Source organism: Wyeomyia smithii, chromosome 1 (assembly GCF_029784165.1).
Source record: "Wyeomyia smithii strain HCP4-BCI-WySm-NY-G18 chromosome 1, ASM2978416v1, whole genome shotgun sequence".
NCBI classification, from domain to species: domain Eukaryota; kingdom Metazoa; phylum Arthropoda; class Insecta; order Diptera; family Culicidae; genus Wyeomyia; species Wyeomyia smithii.
Genome location: NC_073694.1, coordinates 142,672,855 through 142,688,698, shown reverse-complemented (window position 1 = coordinate 142,688,698; position 15,844 = coordinate 142,672,855). Strand labels below are relative to the sequence as shown.

General features: G+C 37.0%; 1 protein-coding gene across 1 annotated transcript; it reads left to right on the top strand.

The window, feature by feature from the left end:
• The first annotated feature begins 10,376 nt into the window (after window positions 1–10,376).
• LOC129733863 (uncharacterized) lies at window positions 10,377–12,301 on the top strand. Its single transcript, XM_055695427.1, has 2 exons — window positions 10,377–11,765; window positions 11,834–12,301. Exons 1-2 carry the CDS (start codon window positions 11,088–11,090, stop codon window positions 11,924–11,926), a joined length of 771 nt encoding a protein of 256 aa, XP_055551402.1. The 5' UTR covers window positions 10,377–11,087; the 3' UTR covers window positions 11,927–12,301.
• The last annotated feature ends 3,543 nt before the right edge of the window (window positions 12,302–15,844 follow it).

Sequence of the window (15,844 nt, the reverse complement as noted above, 5' to 3'; positions counted from 1 at the left end):
GGGCACGGTGTATCGTTGTTCTTATCCTACAACATGCAAAATGTGCTAAAACAATAACGATAACGAATTTTCTCAACTAATCTGGTTGATCGAGAGCGCTATTAGAAGGCTGCAATATTGTTGTGCTGTAGACAGAAAATCATCTTCAAACATACATTTTATATTTTAACACAAACAAACATTTTAATGAAAAAAGAATCACATGTCATCGCTTTGAATTTTGATTTAGAGGCAAATCCAGCATAAAAAGTCATAATTTTGCATGTTTCACGCAGTTTTGTGAATAATATCTCAAGTTTTAGTAATCATATACATTTAATTTTTCCTCAAATGTCTTTCCTGAACGTTAACAAACATTTTAGTGAAAAATAAATCATATGTCAACGCTTTGAATTTTGATTTAGAGGCAAATTTAGCACAGCAAGCCATAATTTTGCGTGTTTTCGGTAGTTTCGTGGATAATATCTTAAGTTTTAAAATGTGAATAAAAGTGAATAAAATCTCAAGTTTTAGTAAACAGATACTTGTTACTTTTCTTCAAATGTCTTTCCTGAACGTTAACAAACATTTTAATGTAAAAAAAAAATCACATGTCATCGCTTCAAATTTTGATTTAGAGGCAAATTCAGCATAAAAAGTCATAATTTTGCATGTTTCACGTAGTTTTGTGAATAATATCTCAAGTTTTAGTTATCATATACTATTTATTTTTCCTCAAATGTCTTTCCTGAACATTAAAAAACGTTTTAATGAAAAAAGAATCACATGTCATGGCTTTAAATTTTGTTTTAGAGGCAAATTCAGCATAAAAAGTCATAATTTTGCAAGTTTTACGTAGTTTTGTGAATAAAATCTCTAGTTTTAGTAAACAGATACTTGTTACTTTCCTTCAAATGCCTTTCCTAAATGTTTACAAACATTTTAATGTAAAAATCACATGTCATCGCTTGAAATTTTGATTTAGAGGCAAATCCAGCATATTTTTGCTTGTTTTACGTAGTTTTGTGAATAAAATCTCAAGCTTTAGTAATCAGATACTAATTATTTTTCCTCACATGTCTTTTCTGAACGTTAACAAACATTTCAGTATAAAAAATCATATGTCGACGCTTTGAATTTTGATCTAGAGGCAAATATAGCACAGAAAGTCATAATTTTGCGTGGTTTACGTAGTTTCGTGAATAATATCTCAAGTTTTAGTGATTAGATACCTATTATTTTTTCTCAAATATCTTTCTTAAACATCAACGAATATATTAATGAAAAAAGAATGACATGTCATCGCTTTGAATTTTGATTTGGAGACGAATTAAGTATAAAAAGTCATAATTTTGTATGTTTTACGTAGTTTTGTGAATAATATCTTAAGTTTTAGTGATCAGATACTAATTATTTCTTCTCGAATGTCTTCCCTGAACATTAACAAATATTTTAGTGAAAAAAGAATCATATGTCATCGCTTTGAATTTTGATTTAGAGGCAAATTTAGCACAGAAAGTCATAATTTTGCATGTTTTACGTAGTTTTGTGAATAATATCTCAAGTTTTAGTAATTAGATAACTATTTTTTTTTTACTAATGTCTTTCCTGAACATCAGCGAACATTTTCATGTTAAAAAACCAACATGTCACCGCTTATTATTTTTGATTTAGAACGATTCAAAATGATGATGATTACTGTACACCACAGAGACTGAGGGAATAATATCAATAAGATCAAGCGTTACGGAATTCCATTTTTATATAGTAGATATATATATATATATATATATATATATATATATATATATATATATATATATATATATATATATATATATATATATATATATATATATATATATATATATATATATATATATATATATATATATATATATATATATATATATATATATATATATATATATATATATATATATATATATATATATATATATATATATATATATATATATATATATATATATATACGTTATGAAAAGACGAGCCCAGCCGACCATGCCAACACGCCGCATCGATCGACCACAGCAACCGATGCGCCAGGGAATTGATGAGCCAGGAGAAACCAGCGTAGCAACAGCCAGGGTAACTACATCGAGACGACCAACGCCAACTTGCCCCATCGATCGGACGCAACGATCGATGCACCGTAGAAATGATGAGCCAGGAAGAATCCAGCGTAGCAACAACCCAGGAAGGCAACGTAGACACGACCAACGAGTACCAACGTGGAGGACCCATCGAACGATATCGGTTGTGCTGACTAGGTAGATTTAGTTAATAAAAGGTTTAGCGATAGGAATATCGAGTCAGTCTTAAGCGTGCGTTCTATTGTAATCGGTCTTAAACGTGAATAAATATTTTTTTTATAATACTCGTAACCATTCGAGCATTACTGGCGCAGTCGACGGCAAGTGCGTGGAAGTAGTGAAACGCTAAATTTCCTAAGTGCAAATTAAGGAAAAGACTTAGTGCGGAAAAAGCAGTGCTAAGTGAACCGGAAAAAATACAAGTCCAAGTGAAAATTAGGACTTAGTTAAACAAACCAAAAGTGACTATCAAGTGATATCGCAAATAGAAGCTGCACTTAGTGAAAATAAGCGCAGTTTTAACAAATAAAAGCGCTTGGAAACAGAGCACCTCACGAAAGCCCAACCCGAGCAACATTCATCGAGAATAACCGGATCATCGGCGAAGCCACTGGTGAGCGCATATCACTCAGTTTGCGTGATTCGGAGCGACGGAAGGACCCACACACATCTACCTACAACCTACCAGAGGACCATACTTGAGACTCCAGATGATGCTGAAAGCATTTCTGTAAGTAAAACACTCTTAAACTAAATCTAAACATAATTCAATCGTCACTTTTCATCGAGACTAGTTGCCGATTGAATACCACATATCACAACGAAGTGTGTGAAACTCAAAATAAATTTGTGAAGCTAGTGCAAGTGTGAGCGCATATCTAACTTAAAACTGGTTCGCATATTGTTTAGTTCCCATAACAAGTGAACAAACAAATCTCACTTCATTTAAAATGGAGCGTGAACTTATGATCTCCCCAGACCTCATGCCAGCACCAGAACTGGACGAGTTAGGAGACCATCAAAATGCACCACCACAGGTGCAACAACAAGAAATAACAGTGGAGCAATTGCTTCAACATATTAGAAACCTGACTGACACCCAGCAGGATCTTGTTTCAACCATTAGGCAAATGAAAGCCAAAGCAGATGATCCATTCCTGCAATTTCAGACACCCGATCCGATTAAAAACTTACCAACTTTTAACGGTAATAAAAAAGAAACGAGTGCATGGCTCGAAGACGCTGAGAACACACTCGGTTTGTTCGAACGGTATCGTGGCCAGGCAGTATACTCTCAACTCGTTAGAGCAGTTAAGAACAAAATCATAGGGGAGGCAAAGGAAATCCTGATTGCCGCGGGTAACCCTAACAATTGGATCGACATTAAAGATGTCATCCTAAATTCTTTTGGAGATAGACGTGATCTCACGTCTCATATCCAGTCGCTATTCTACATAAATCAGGGCAAGAAAAGTTTGCCAGAGTACTACAATAAAATCAAGACCATCGACACTGCCATTAAATCCACGGCAGCGACGATGGATGATTACAGACATTCAACAAAAGCAATTAACAACCTCGTTAGTCTTATGACGCTTACCAGGTTTATTGATGGCTTAACAGATGACCTTTCAATGCACGTGAGAAGCTACAGGCCAGAATCTTTAGAGGAAGCCTACGCCATCACTACGCAGTATGCGAATGCAGCATACAGACGTACGCTAAATAAGAAGACGACAATAGATAACAAACAAAGTTTTCATAATAGACAGGCGAAACAAAACAATTACAACAACAACGGCAACTCGCTTAATGCGAAACCTGCCAACTCCAATTCCAACAACCCAAACCATTCAAAAACATATGGGTCGGGAAAATTTAAAACGAGAATCTCACCATCGGACGATGACGTCTCCATGAGGACGGCGAAATCTCGTGTCGAGGTGAATAACCACGACAATAAAACAGAACGCGAAAGCAAACTTGAGGAAAAACCTGACACCTCAAATCAGCTGGAGGAATCCGTTCTAGAGTCGGATGACGATGACTACTTCGTCGACGACGAGCTAAATTTTCAGGTGAGCGAAGCACTAAAAGCAAAAAGGTAAAGAATAACAACAACTTCATACCCTATATTACAATTCCAACGTCGAAAGGTGAAATGAAATTTTTGGTCGATACAGGTGCGAACAAAAACTATCTTTCACCAGACCACGTCAATATAGAAAACTGCAAAACCGAAACGGGAATTAAGGTGACGAACATAAAAGGAACCCACTCAATAAACAGATCGGCCTCTTTCGACCCGTTTCAAATCAACAAGAAATTGAAGTTTTTCATCTTTAAATTTCACAACTTCTTTGATGGATTGATTGGTTATGAGTCGTTTAGAGACTTGAACGCTCAAATTGACATTCGCAAAAACACATTAAAAATCGGGAGAAAGACCATTCAGATGAAAAAGAGATTCCCAGATAATCACAGAATAAATATAACAGAACAGGAATTTCAATTTGTAAAGATTAAAAAAAAAAGACGGAGATTTTCTCATTAAAGAAGAAAAGCACCACGAAAACTTCACCATATTACCAGGCCTCTATAAGAGTGAGAATAATTTAGCCTTCATAGCAGTGCAAAATCATACCAAGTCCCCAATAGAAATCAACATAAACCAACTTCAAGCTAAAACTGAAGAATGTGAAATTATCAAGTTACCTGATGCAGACATCGCATCGAAGAAAATCAACTACAACATTCGAGACAAACACATGAATGAACTAGAAAAAGATGCTCTTAAAGAAGTAATCAACAAAAATAGAGACGTTTTGTATGAAGAATCTGAAAAACTAACTTTTACACACAAAATCAAACATAGCATACGAACGACTGATAACATACCAATTCATGTAAAGTCATATAAATGTCCACAAATATTTGAAGCTGAAATTCAGAAGCAAGTGAGGAAAATGCTGAATGATGGTATCATTAAGGAGTCTATCTCTCCATACACTGCCCCGGTATGGGTCGTACCGAAAAAAGCAGATGCCTCAGGTGTAAAAAAATTTTGTTTGGTAATCGACTATCGAAAACTGAACGAAAAAACGATCAATGACAAGTACCCAATACCAGATATCACAGATATACTGGACAAATTGGGAAGAGCCTGTTACTTGCCGACAGTTGACCTGGTTTCCGGATTCCACCAGATACAACTTTCAGGGGAAGATACCGAAAAGACCGCTTTCTCAGTAAATTCAGGAAAATACGAATTTACCAGAATGCCGTTCGGTCTTAAAAATGCTCCGGCTACATTCCAACGCGTTATGGACTGTATCTTGAGAGATCTTATCGGAGTGTGTTGTTTCGTCTATATGGACGATATAATAATATTCTCTAGTTCTCTCCAGGAGCATAAAAAACATCTGGATATGATTTTAAAACGACTTAAAGACGCTGGACTAAAGATTCAATTAGACAAAAGCGAATTCTTTAGAAAGGAGGTTCAATTTTTAGGACACACCGTTTCAGAAGACGGAGTACGGCCAAACGAGGATAAAATTAAAAGTATCAGATCGTGGCCAATACCTAAGAATGAAAAAGAGGTTAGACAGTTCCTCGGAACCTTAGGATATTACAGGAGATTCATCAAAGATTTCGCCAAACTAGTAAAGCCTTTGACGAGCCTGTTAAGAAAAGATAAAGAATTCGAAATCACTCCTGAAATCAACGAATGTTTTCAGAGATGTAAACAAATATAAATAAGGGACCCGATACTTATGTATCCGGACTTCTCCAAAGATTTTATTTTGACAACCGATGCAAGCGATTACGCAATTGGAGCTGTTCTTTCGCAGGGCACACCTGAAAGAGATCGTCCAGTAGCATACGCATCAAGGACATTAAATAAAACTGAAGAGAGATATAGCACAACAGAAAAAGAACTATTAGCCATTGTATGGGCGGTAAAGCATTTTAAACCGTACCTATACGGACGAAAATTCAAGTTGGTGACAGATCACAAACCATTAATCTATTCCCTTACGAACACAAATGACAAGATAGTGAGATGGAAGTTAAACCTAGGAGAATTCGATTATGAAATCGAATATAAACCGGGCAAACAGAACGTCATTGCAGACGCACTATCAAGAATTAGAACCGAAACAAACGAAGAAGTCAACGTTAATACCTCAAGCGACGACTTAGAAACGGTCCACTCAGCGGACACTAGCGATGACTACTTTATAAGTTGCACGGAAAGACCAATTAATCTGTTCAAAACGCAATTGATCTTTAAAATTGGCAATATAGATACCGATCTTCATGAAGAGGATTTCACAAAATATCACAGATATACAATTGCTAGACCTCAATATACAGAGGTTGATATTGTGAACATCTTCAAAAACTATCTAAACCCCAAAGGAGTTATCTGCATAAAAGCTCCAGTTTCACTGCTACAATAAATTCAAGAAACCTATAAAACACATTTTTCCACTAATAAAATTTTCAAAGTATTTATTTCAGAGAGGCTGCTAGAAGACATCCGTCTAGATACCGAGCAAGATGAACTTATCGAACAAGTCCACGAATTTGGTCACAGGGGGATAAAGGAAAATAAGAAACAGATTCTCCAAAAATACTTCTTTCCCGAGCTTGAAAGGAAGCTGAAAATTTTTATCACATCCTGTGATATTTGCAAACGTAGCAAATATGACAGAAAACCTCCAAAACTGATACAAAGAAGTACCTTTGGTGAAACTGTTTTTGACAGAATCCATATCGACGTCTTTTTCATGAAAGGTCATAAATGGCTCACAATCGTTGATTCATTTTCCAAATTCGCGAATATAATTGCACTCGAAACAAGAACCATTATTGACATGAAAAAAGCAATAACGGATCACATTAGACAGTTTGGAAGACCTGTAACGATTGTGTGCGATCAAGAACCTTCCTTTAAATCCATTGATTTTATCGGATTCCTAAACGATTTAGGAATAGTCGTTCATCACGCGAGTTCCTCCGAATCGAATGGCATTGTTGAAAGGTTTCACTCAACATTGATTGAGCTGTACAGAACTTTACACGCGAAGTACAAAGATTTGGCATTAAACGAAATAATGAATATTTTAACCGACATTTACAACAATACTTTTCATTCGGCAATTAATCAAAAACCACGCGATGTAGTCTTTAACAAAACAAATATTACAAATAGCGAGGAAATCGCAAGAAATTTTGATAAAATTCAATCCGCGATAAAAGTTGAACTCAATAAGCGAAAGGAAGCACACGAGAATAAATTTGATAAAAATGAAACACCAAAAACTTTAAATATAAATGATAAAAAATACATAAAAATTGGTCAAAGACAAACCAAAGATCAAAACCTTTATAAAATTGCAACTGTTAAATCCAATGATGAATTCACTTTTACTGATGCAAACGATATTAAAATCCATAAAAACCGAATTAAAAACTAACAAAATAATAATAAAAAAAAAAATAAAAACTAAACATTTAAACCATCCCTTTTTCCTTTCAGAATAATTTTCATCCACACAATTAATGCTACCACATACAAAGAAATTCCCAACAGCAATGGACTGGTTGCATTCAAAATCAAAACAGCAAGGATCAAAACTGGATATGACAGGACATTACACAAAATCAATCTTAGGTCGCTAGAAGACAACGTAAAATATATAGAAAAAATTACCCAGTCATTCAAAACAATTGAACACTTAGAACAAACTCTTGTAGAAAAAGTAGGAGGGTGGTATTCAAGACACGACCGCATGACGTTGACTACCGTATTCTTAAAAAAAATATTCCATTGAAGCAAATAGTAGAGGGAATTGCAACGCTTCTTTTACAAAACTTCTGTAACAAAATTTCGTGGCTCCAAAAGGTACCAGTTTCCGATTATTCTCGTCTAGAATTCCAGCCATTTTAGTATTTTGCAGTAGCCATTTATTACTAACAGCCACCAGCATAACGGGTGAAACCGGCACGAGATGACCGGTACTATTTTTTTAAGAATACGGTAGTCAACGTCATGCGGTCGTGTCTTGAATACCACCCTCCTACTTTTTTCCGCTAGCAGCAGCATTTTGTAATAAAACAGAAAATTCAATTAGCCGCTTCTGTAACAAAATTTCGAGGCACCAAAAGGGGCCAGGTGCCGAATATATCCATGTTTTTGGTCAGTCCGTCCAGAATTCTTTCAAGATAGCGTCCGTATGTAGCCGGTACGGTTTAGTAATGAAACTGATGGGGTGAAATGTTCGAACGGTACGTTTTATACCAAGGCTTCGTCAGATAAATTAAAAGAGGGATGGGCTACGCAAATTATGGAATGGAAGAGACAAATGTTTCTTGAAAGCTGCGCCGGCCGCTGTCATAATATTAACACCAACACAAACATGCATTTTTGCAAGGTTTTTTCCGCTAGCAGCATCATTTGGTAAAACAGAAAATTCAATTAGCCGCTTCTGTACCAAAATTTCGAGGCACCAAAAGGTGCCAGTTGCCGATTATAGTTTCCTGGTTAGTCCGTCCAGAATTCCAGCCATTTAAGTGTTTTGCAGTAGCCATTTACTACTAAAGCCACCAGCATTACGGGTGAAACCGGCACGAGATGACCGGTACTATTTTGTATTTCCTCCTTTCAGCTGCTATCACCTAGCGTCCGCATGTCACTGGTGCGGTTTTGGAATCAGAATGATGGGGCGCCGGCCGCTGTCGTAAAATTAACACCAACAAAAAGATGCATATTTGCAAGGTTTTTTCCGCTAGCAGCAGCATTTTGTAATAAAACAGAAAATTCAATTAGCCGCTTCTGTAACAAAATTTCGAGGCACCAAAAGGGGCCAGGTGCCGAATATATCCATGTTTTTGGTCAGTCCGTCCAGAATTCTTTCAAGATAGCGTCCGTATGTAGCCGGTACGGTTTAGTAATGAAACTGATGGGGTGAAATGTTCGAACGGTACGTTTTATACCAAGGCTTCGTCAGATAAATTAAAAGAGGGATGGGCTACGCAAATTATGGAATGGAAGAGACAAATGTTTCTTGAAAGCTGCGCCGGCCGCTGTCATAATATTAACACCAACACAAACATGCATTTTTGCAAGGTTTTTTCCGCTAGCAGCATCATTTGGTAAAACAGAAAATTCAATTAGCCGCTTCTGTACCAAAATTTCGAGGCACCAAAAGGTGCCAGTTGCCGATTATAGTTTCCTGGTTAGTCCGTCCAGAATTCCAGCCATTTAAGTGTTTTGCAGTAGCCATTTACTACTAAAGCCACCAGCATTACGGGTGAAACCGGCACGAGATGACCGGTACTATTTTGTATTTCCTCCTTTCAGCTGCTATCACCTAGCGTCCGCATGTCACTGGTGCGGTTTTGGAATCAGAATGATGGGGCGCCGGCCGCTGTCGTAAAATTAACACCAACAAAAAGATGCATATTTGCAAGGTTTTTTCCGCTAGCAGCAGCATTTTGTAATAAAACAGAAAATTCAATTAGCCGCTTCTGTAACAAAATTTCGAGGCACCAAAAGGGGCCAGGTGCCGAATATATCCATGTTTTTGGTCAGTCCGTCCAGAATTCTTTCAAGATAGCGTCCGTATGTAGCCGGTACGGTTTAGTAATGAAACTGATGGGGTGAAATGTTCGAACGGTACGTTTTATACCAAGGCTTCGTCAGATAAATTAAAAGAGGGATGGGCTACGCAAATTATGGAATGGAAGAGACAAATGTTTCTTGAAAGCTGCGCCGGCCGCTGTCATAATATTAACACCAACACAAACATGCATTTTTGCAAGGTTTTTTCCGCTAGCAGCATCATTTGGTAAAACAGAAAATTCAATTTGCCGCTTCTGTAACAAAATTTAGAGGCACCAAAAGGTGCCAGTTGCCGATTATAGTTTCCTGGTTAGTCCGTCCAGAATTCCAGCCATTTAAGTGTTTTGCAGTAGCCATTTACTACTAAAGCCACCAGCATTACGGGTGAAACCGGCACGAGATGACCGGTACTATTTTGTATTTCCTCCTTTCAGCTGCTATCACCTAGCGTCCGCATGTCACTGGTGCGGTTTTGGAATCAGAATGATGGGGCGCCGGCCGCTGTCGTAAAATTAACACCAACAAAAAGATGCATATTTACAAGGTTTTTTCCGCTAGCAGCAGCATAAACATCGGAAACAGAAAGTGACAACAACAATAACAACAAAGTCAGATCGATTGTATCCGTTAGTGTCGACTGTGCTTGGGAAGAGAGGTAGTGATTGGCTGCGCGGTATGATTTAGACAATCGATATTAATTACCAATTTTTCAATAGTGTATCTCAAACAATAGTTTGTTTTTGTTACATAAATTTAACCGTAAAAGAATTTCTGATCGATTGATGCCAAAACCTCGAAAACCTGATTATAGATGACTGCAAAATAAGCGCTCAAAACCTGACCACTTTTCTCTGGTTTTCCCTGGTTGAATTACTAGATTTTTAAATTCAGGGGCCTAACTTCGATATAGACGTTAGTCAACGTCAAAAATTAAAGTAGCCAACGGAAAACTTAGGAGTTTAAATACACACAGAACAAAAAGAGCACTAATAAATGCACTAGGAACGGCTATTAAAATCATTGCAGGGAACCCGGATAATGATGATCTCGAAATCATACATAAAAGCTTAGGAGAATTTCAAACACAAGAAAACAAATTAGTCCGCAACCAAGTCCGACAAATTCAAATCAATGAACTTTTTAAAGACAAAATCAACAACATTACAGATGCACTTGGAAAAATCAGCTCCAAAATATCAAAAGAATATAATTCAGTACAAGGCTTGAGATCAGATTTAGAATTCATTAACCTTATTTGGAATACAGATAAAATTATTCATATTTTAGAGAACATCGAGGAACAGATAGAATTTTCTAGAATAGGCTTGTTAAACAAAAATATTCTTTCAGTAGAAGAGAAAATGTACATTTTCGATAAACTTGTAAACCAAAACCTTAAATTGAATTATTTAGACGAAATTTTTCAGTACAGCACAGCTAGTATCGGCATCAGCAAAGGACAAGCAGTTATACTCATCAAGACACCAATTCTAGACGAGAAGACGTACGACCTTTTGGAACTTCATACCTTGAAAATCAACGAAACACGAATCGACACTCATATCAACCTGGTTACTGAGCATGGCGATCTAATTTACTCCCAAATATCAAAATGCGACATATGCGAGGGTAACAACTTGGTGGAAGACGAATGTATCTACAAAATTTTAACCCATCAAACACCAACATGCCCGCTTGTAAAGACGAAACAAGCATTCCAAGTCAATGAAATTGTAAAAGGCGTTATCCTGATCGATACCTCCGAAAACACTGAAGTAAGAGACTCTTGTGGAAACTCGAAGATGGTACGGGATGCCACCATTGTAGAAACCGAAAACTGTACCATTAGAATTCGCAACCTTACATTCTCTGGAAGGCTTGACGTAGTTCAACAAGACGAGTATCTGGTTCCAATCTACAGCAAACCTCTACAAAACACATCTTACTCAAAAGATGACGAAGAAAACTGTATGCTTCGGATCCTGAACCTGGAAGAACTCAGCGAGATTCAAATATCTCTAAACCATACACAAAAACGGGTAACATATGGAGGTGTCATCCTCCTCGCACTAACCTTTTTTTGTTTCTTCACTGCATTTTTCTACAGAAAAATACATGCGAGGGTGAGCAAGGAAAATCACACCAAGCTACCAGAACTTCTTACCCCCAAACATATAGGAGAAATAGACGGGACGGCTAAGACAAATGAAGATACGCCTAAGCACGGAAGCAATGGAGTCCACACCATGACGCCATTATCCGAGGTCCTTAAACATCAAACGAGGACGCTTGATACTTATGGGGGGAGACGTTATGAAAAGACGAGCCCAGCCGACCATGCCAACACGCCGATGCGCCAGGGAATTGATGAGCCAGGAGAAACCAGCGTAGCAACAGCCAGGGTAACTACATCGAGACGACCAACGCCAACTTGCCCCATCGATCGGACGCAACGATCGATGCACCGTAGAAATGATGAGCCAGGAAGAATCCAGCGTAGCAACAACCCAGGAAGGCAACGTAGACACGACCAACGAGTACCAACGTGGAGGACCCATCGAACGATATCGGTTGTGCTGACTAGGTAGATTTAGTTAATAAAAGGTTTAGCGATAGGAATATCGAGTCAGTCTTAAGCGTGCGTTCTATTGTAATCGGTCTTAAACGTGAATAAATATTTTTTTTATAATACTCGTAACCATTCGAGCATTACTTATATATATATATATATATATATATATATATATATATATATATATATATATATATATATATATATATATATATATATATATATATATATATATATATATATATATATATATATATATATATATATACTTTTCTTTTTCCGACTCTAAGCAAAGTCATGCTATTTTTAATTTTAATTTAAGGAGTAAATGTAGTAATGAAGATAGAAAATTAAACTAACTGAAAATATGATTGTAGAAACTACGAAAAATATAGTTCAGCAGGTGGGACTCGAACCCACAACTTCCAATCTCCGGTCAGATGTGTTCCCGTTACACCACCGCAGAACGTTAAAGACGTAGTTCTAGAATCGAGTTTTGTATCGCTTATCCAATTCTCGCACTTCGTACATTTACTCAGTAGAGACTATTATTTATAGCTGGCTATTGTTTCAACACCCTCAGTGGAAGTTGGAATGACTTCTCAGTGTGAGAGATAGAAACGTGCCAGTAAGTTGCCATCTCTACCAGCAGCAACATCGACTTGCGTCACAAACATTTTTACTTTTCTTTTTTCGACTCTAAGCAAAGTCATGCTATTTTTAATTTCATTTTAAGGAGTAAATGTAGTAATGAAGATAGAAAATTAAACTAACTGAAAATATGATTGTAGAAACTACGAAAAATATAGTTCAGCAGGTGGGACTCGAACCCACAACTTCCAATCTCCGGTCAGATGTGTTCCCGTTACACCACCGCAGAACGTTAAAGACGTAGTTCTAGAATCGAGTTTTGTATCGCTTATCCAATTCTCGCACTTCGTACATTTACTCAGTAGAGACTATTATTTATAGCTGGCTATTGTTTCAACACCCTCAGTGGAAGTTGGAATGACTTCTCAGTGTGAGAGATAGAAACGTGCCAGTAAGTTGCCATCTCTACCAGCAGCAACATCGACTTGCGTCACAAACATTTTTACTTTTCTTTTTTCGACTCTAAGCAAAGTCATGCTATTTTTAATTTTAATTTAAGGAGTAAATGTAGTAATGAAGATAGAAAATTAAACTAACTGAAAATATGATTGTAGAAACTACGAAAAATATAGTTCAGCAGGTGGGACTCGAACCCACAACTTCCAATCTCCGGTCAGATGTGTTCCCGTTACACCACCGCAGAACGTTAAAGACGTAGTTCTAGAATCGAGTTTTGTATCGCTTATCCAATTCTCGCACTTCGTACATTTACTCAGTAGAGACTATTATTTATAGCTGGCTATTGTTTCAACACCCTCAGTGGAAGTTGGAATGACTTCTCAGTGTGAGAGATAGAAACGTGCCAGTAAGTTGCCATCTCTACCAGCAGCAACATCGACTTGCGTCACAAACATTTTTACTTTTCATTTTTCGACTCTAAGCAAAGTCATGCTATTTTTAATTTTAATTTAAGGAGTAAATGTAGTAATGAAGATAGAAAATTAAACTAACTGAAAATATGATTGTAGAAACTACGAAAAAAATATAGTTCAGCAGGTGGGACTCGAACCCACAACTTCCAATCTCCGGTCAGATGTGTTCCCGTTACACCACCGCAGAACGTTAAAGACGTAGTTCTAGAATCGAGTTTTGTATCGCTTATCCAATTCTCGCACTTCGTACATTTACTCAGTAGAGACTATTATTTATAGCTGGCTATTGTTTCAACACCCTCAGTGGAAGTTGGAATGACTTCTCAGTGTGAGAGATAGAAACGTGCCAGTAAGTTGCCATCTCTACCAGCAGCAACATCGACTTGCGTCACAAACATTTTTACTTTTCTTTTTTCGACTCTAAGCAAAGTCATGCTATTTTTAATTTTAATTTAAGGAGTAAATGTAGTAATGAAGATAGAAAATTAAACTAACTGAAAATATGATTGTAGAAACTACGAAAAATATAGTTCAGCAGGTGGGACTCGAACCCACAACTTCCAATCTCCGGTCAGATGTGTTCCCGTTACACCACCGCAGAACGTTAAAGACGTAGTTCTAGAATCGAGTTTTGTATCAATTATCCAATTCTCGCACTTCGTACATTTACTCAGTAGAGACTATTATTTATAGCTGGCTATTGTTTCAACACCCTCAGTGGAAGTTGGAATGACTTCTCAGTGTGAGAGATAGAAACGTGCCAGTAAGTTGCCATCTCTACCAGCAGCAACATCGACTTGCGTCACAAACATTTTTACTTTTCTTTTTTCGACTCTAAGCAAAGTCATGCTATTTTTAATTTTAATTTAAGGAGTAAATGTAGTAATGAAGATAGAAAATTAAACTAACTGAAAATATGACTGTAGAAACTACGAAAAAAATATAGTTCAGCAGGTGGGACTCGAACCCACAACTTCCAATCTCCGGTCAGATGTGTTCCCGTTACACCACCGCAGAACGTTAAAGACGTAGTTCTAGAATCGAGTTTTGTATCGCTTATCCAATTCTCGCACTTCGTACATTTACTCAGTAGAGACTATTATTTATAGCTGGCTATTGTTTCAACACCCTCAGTGGAAGTTGGAATGACTTCTCAGTGTGAGAGATAGAAACGTGCCAGTAAGTTGCCATCTCTACCAGCAGCAACATCGACTTGCGTCACAAACATTTTTACTTTTCTTTTTTCGACTCTAAGCAAAGTCATGCTATTTTTAATTTTAATTTAACTGAGAAGTCATTCCAACTTCCACTGAGGGAGTTGAAACAATAGCCAGCTATAAATAATAGTCTCTACTGAGTAAATGTACGAAGTGCGAGAATTGGATAAGCGATACAAAACTCGATTCTAGAACTACGTCTTTAACGTTCTGCGGTGGTGTAACAGGAACACATCTGACCGGAGATTGGAAGTTGTGGGTTCGAGTCCCACCTGCTGAACTATATTTTTCGTAGTTTCTACAATCATATTTTCAGTTAGTTTAATTTTCTATCTTCATTACTACATTTACTCCTTAAATTAAAATTAAAAATAGCATGACTTTGCTTAGAGTCGAAAAATGAAAAGTAAAAATGTTTGTGACGCAAGTCGATGTTGCTGCTGGTAGAGATGGCAACTTACTGGCACGTTTCTATCTCTCACACTGAGAAGTCATTCCAACTTCCACTGAGGGTGTTGAAACAATAGCCAGCTATAAATAATAGTCTCTACTGAGTAAATGTACGAAGTGCGAGAATTGGATAAGCGATACAAAACTCGATTCTAGAACTACGTCTTTAACGTTCTGCGGTGGTGTAACGGGAACACATCTGACCGGAGATTGGAAGTTGTGGGTTCGAGTCCCACCTGCTGAACTATATTTTTCGTAGTTTCTACAATCATATTTTCAGTTAGTTTAATTTTCTATCTTCATTACTACATTTACTCCTTAAATTAAAATTAAAAATAGCATGACTTTGCTTAAAG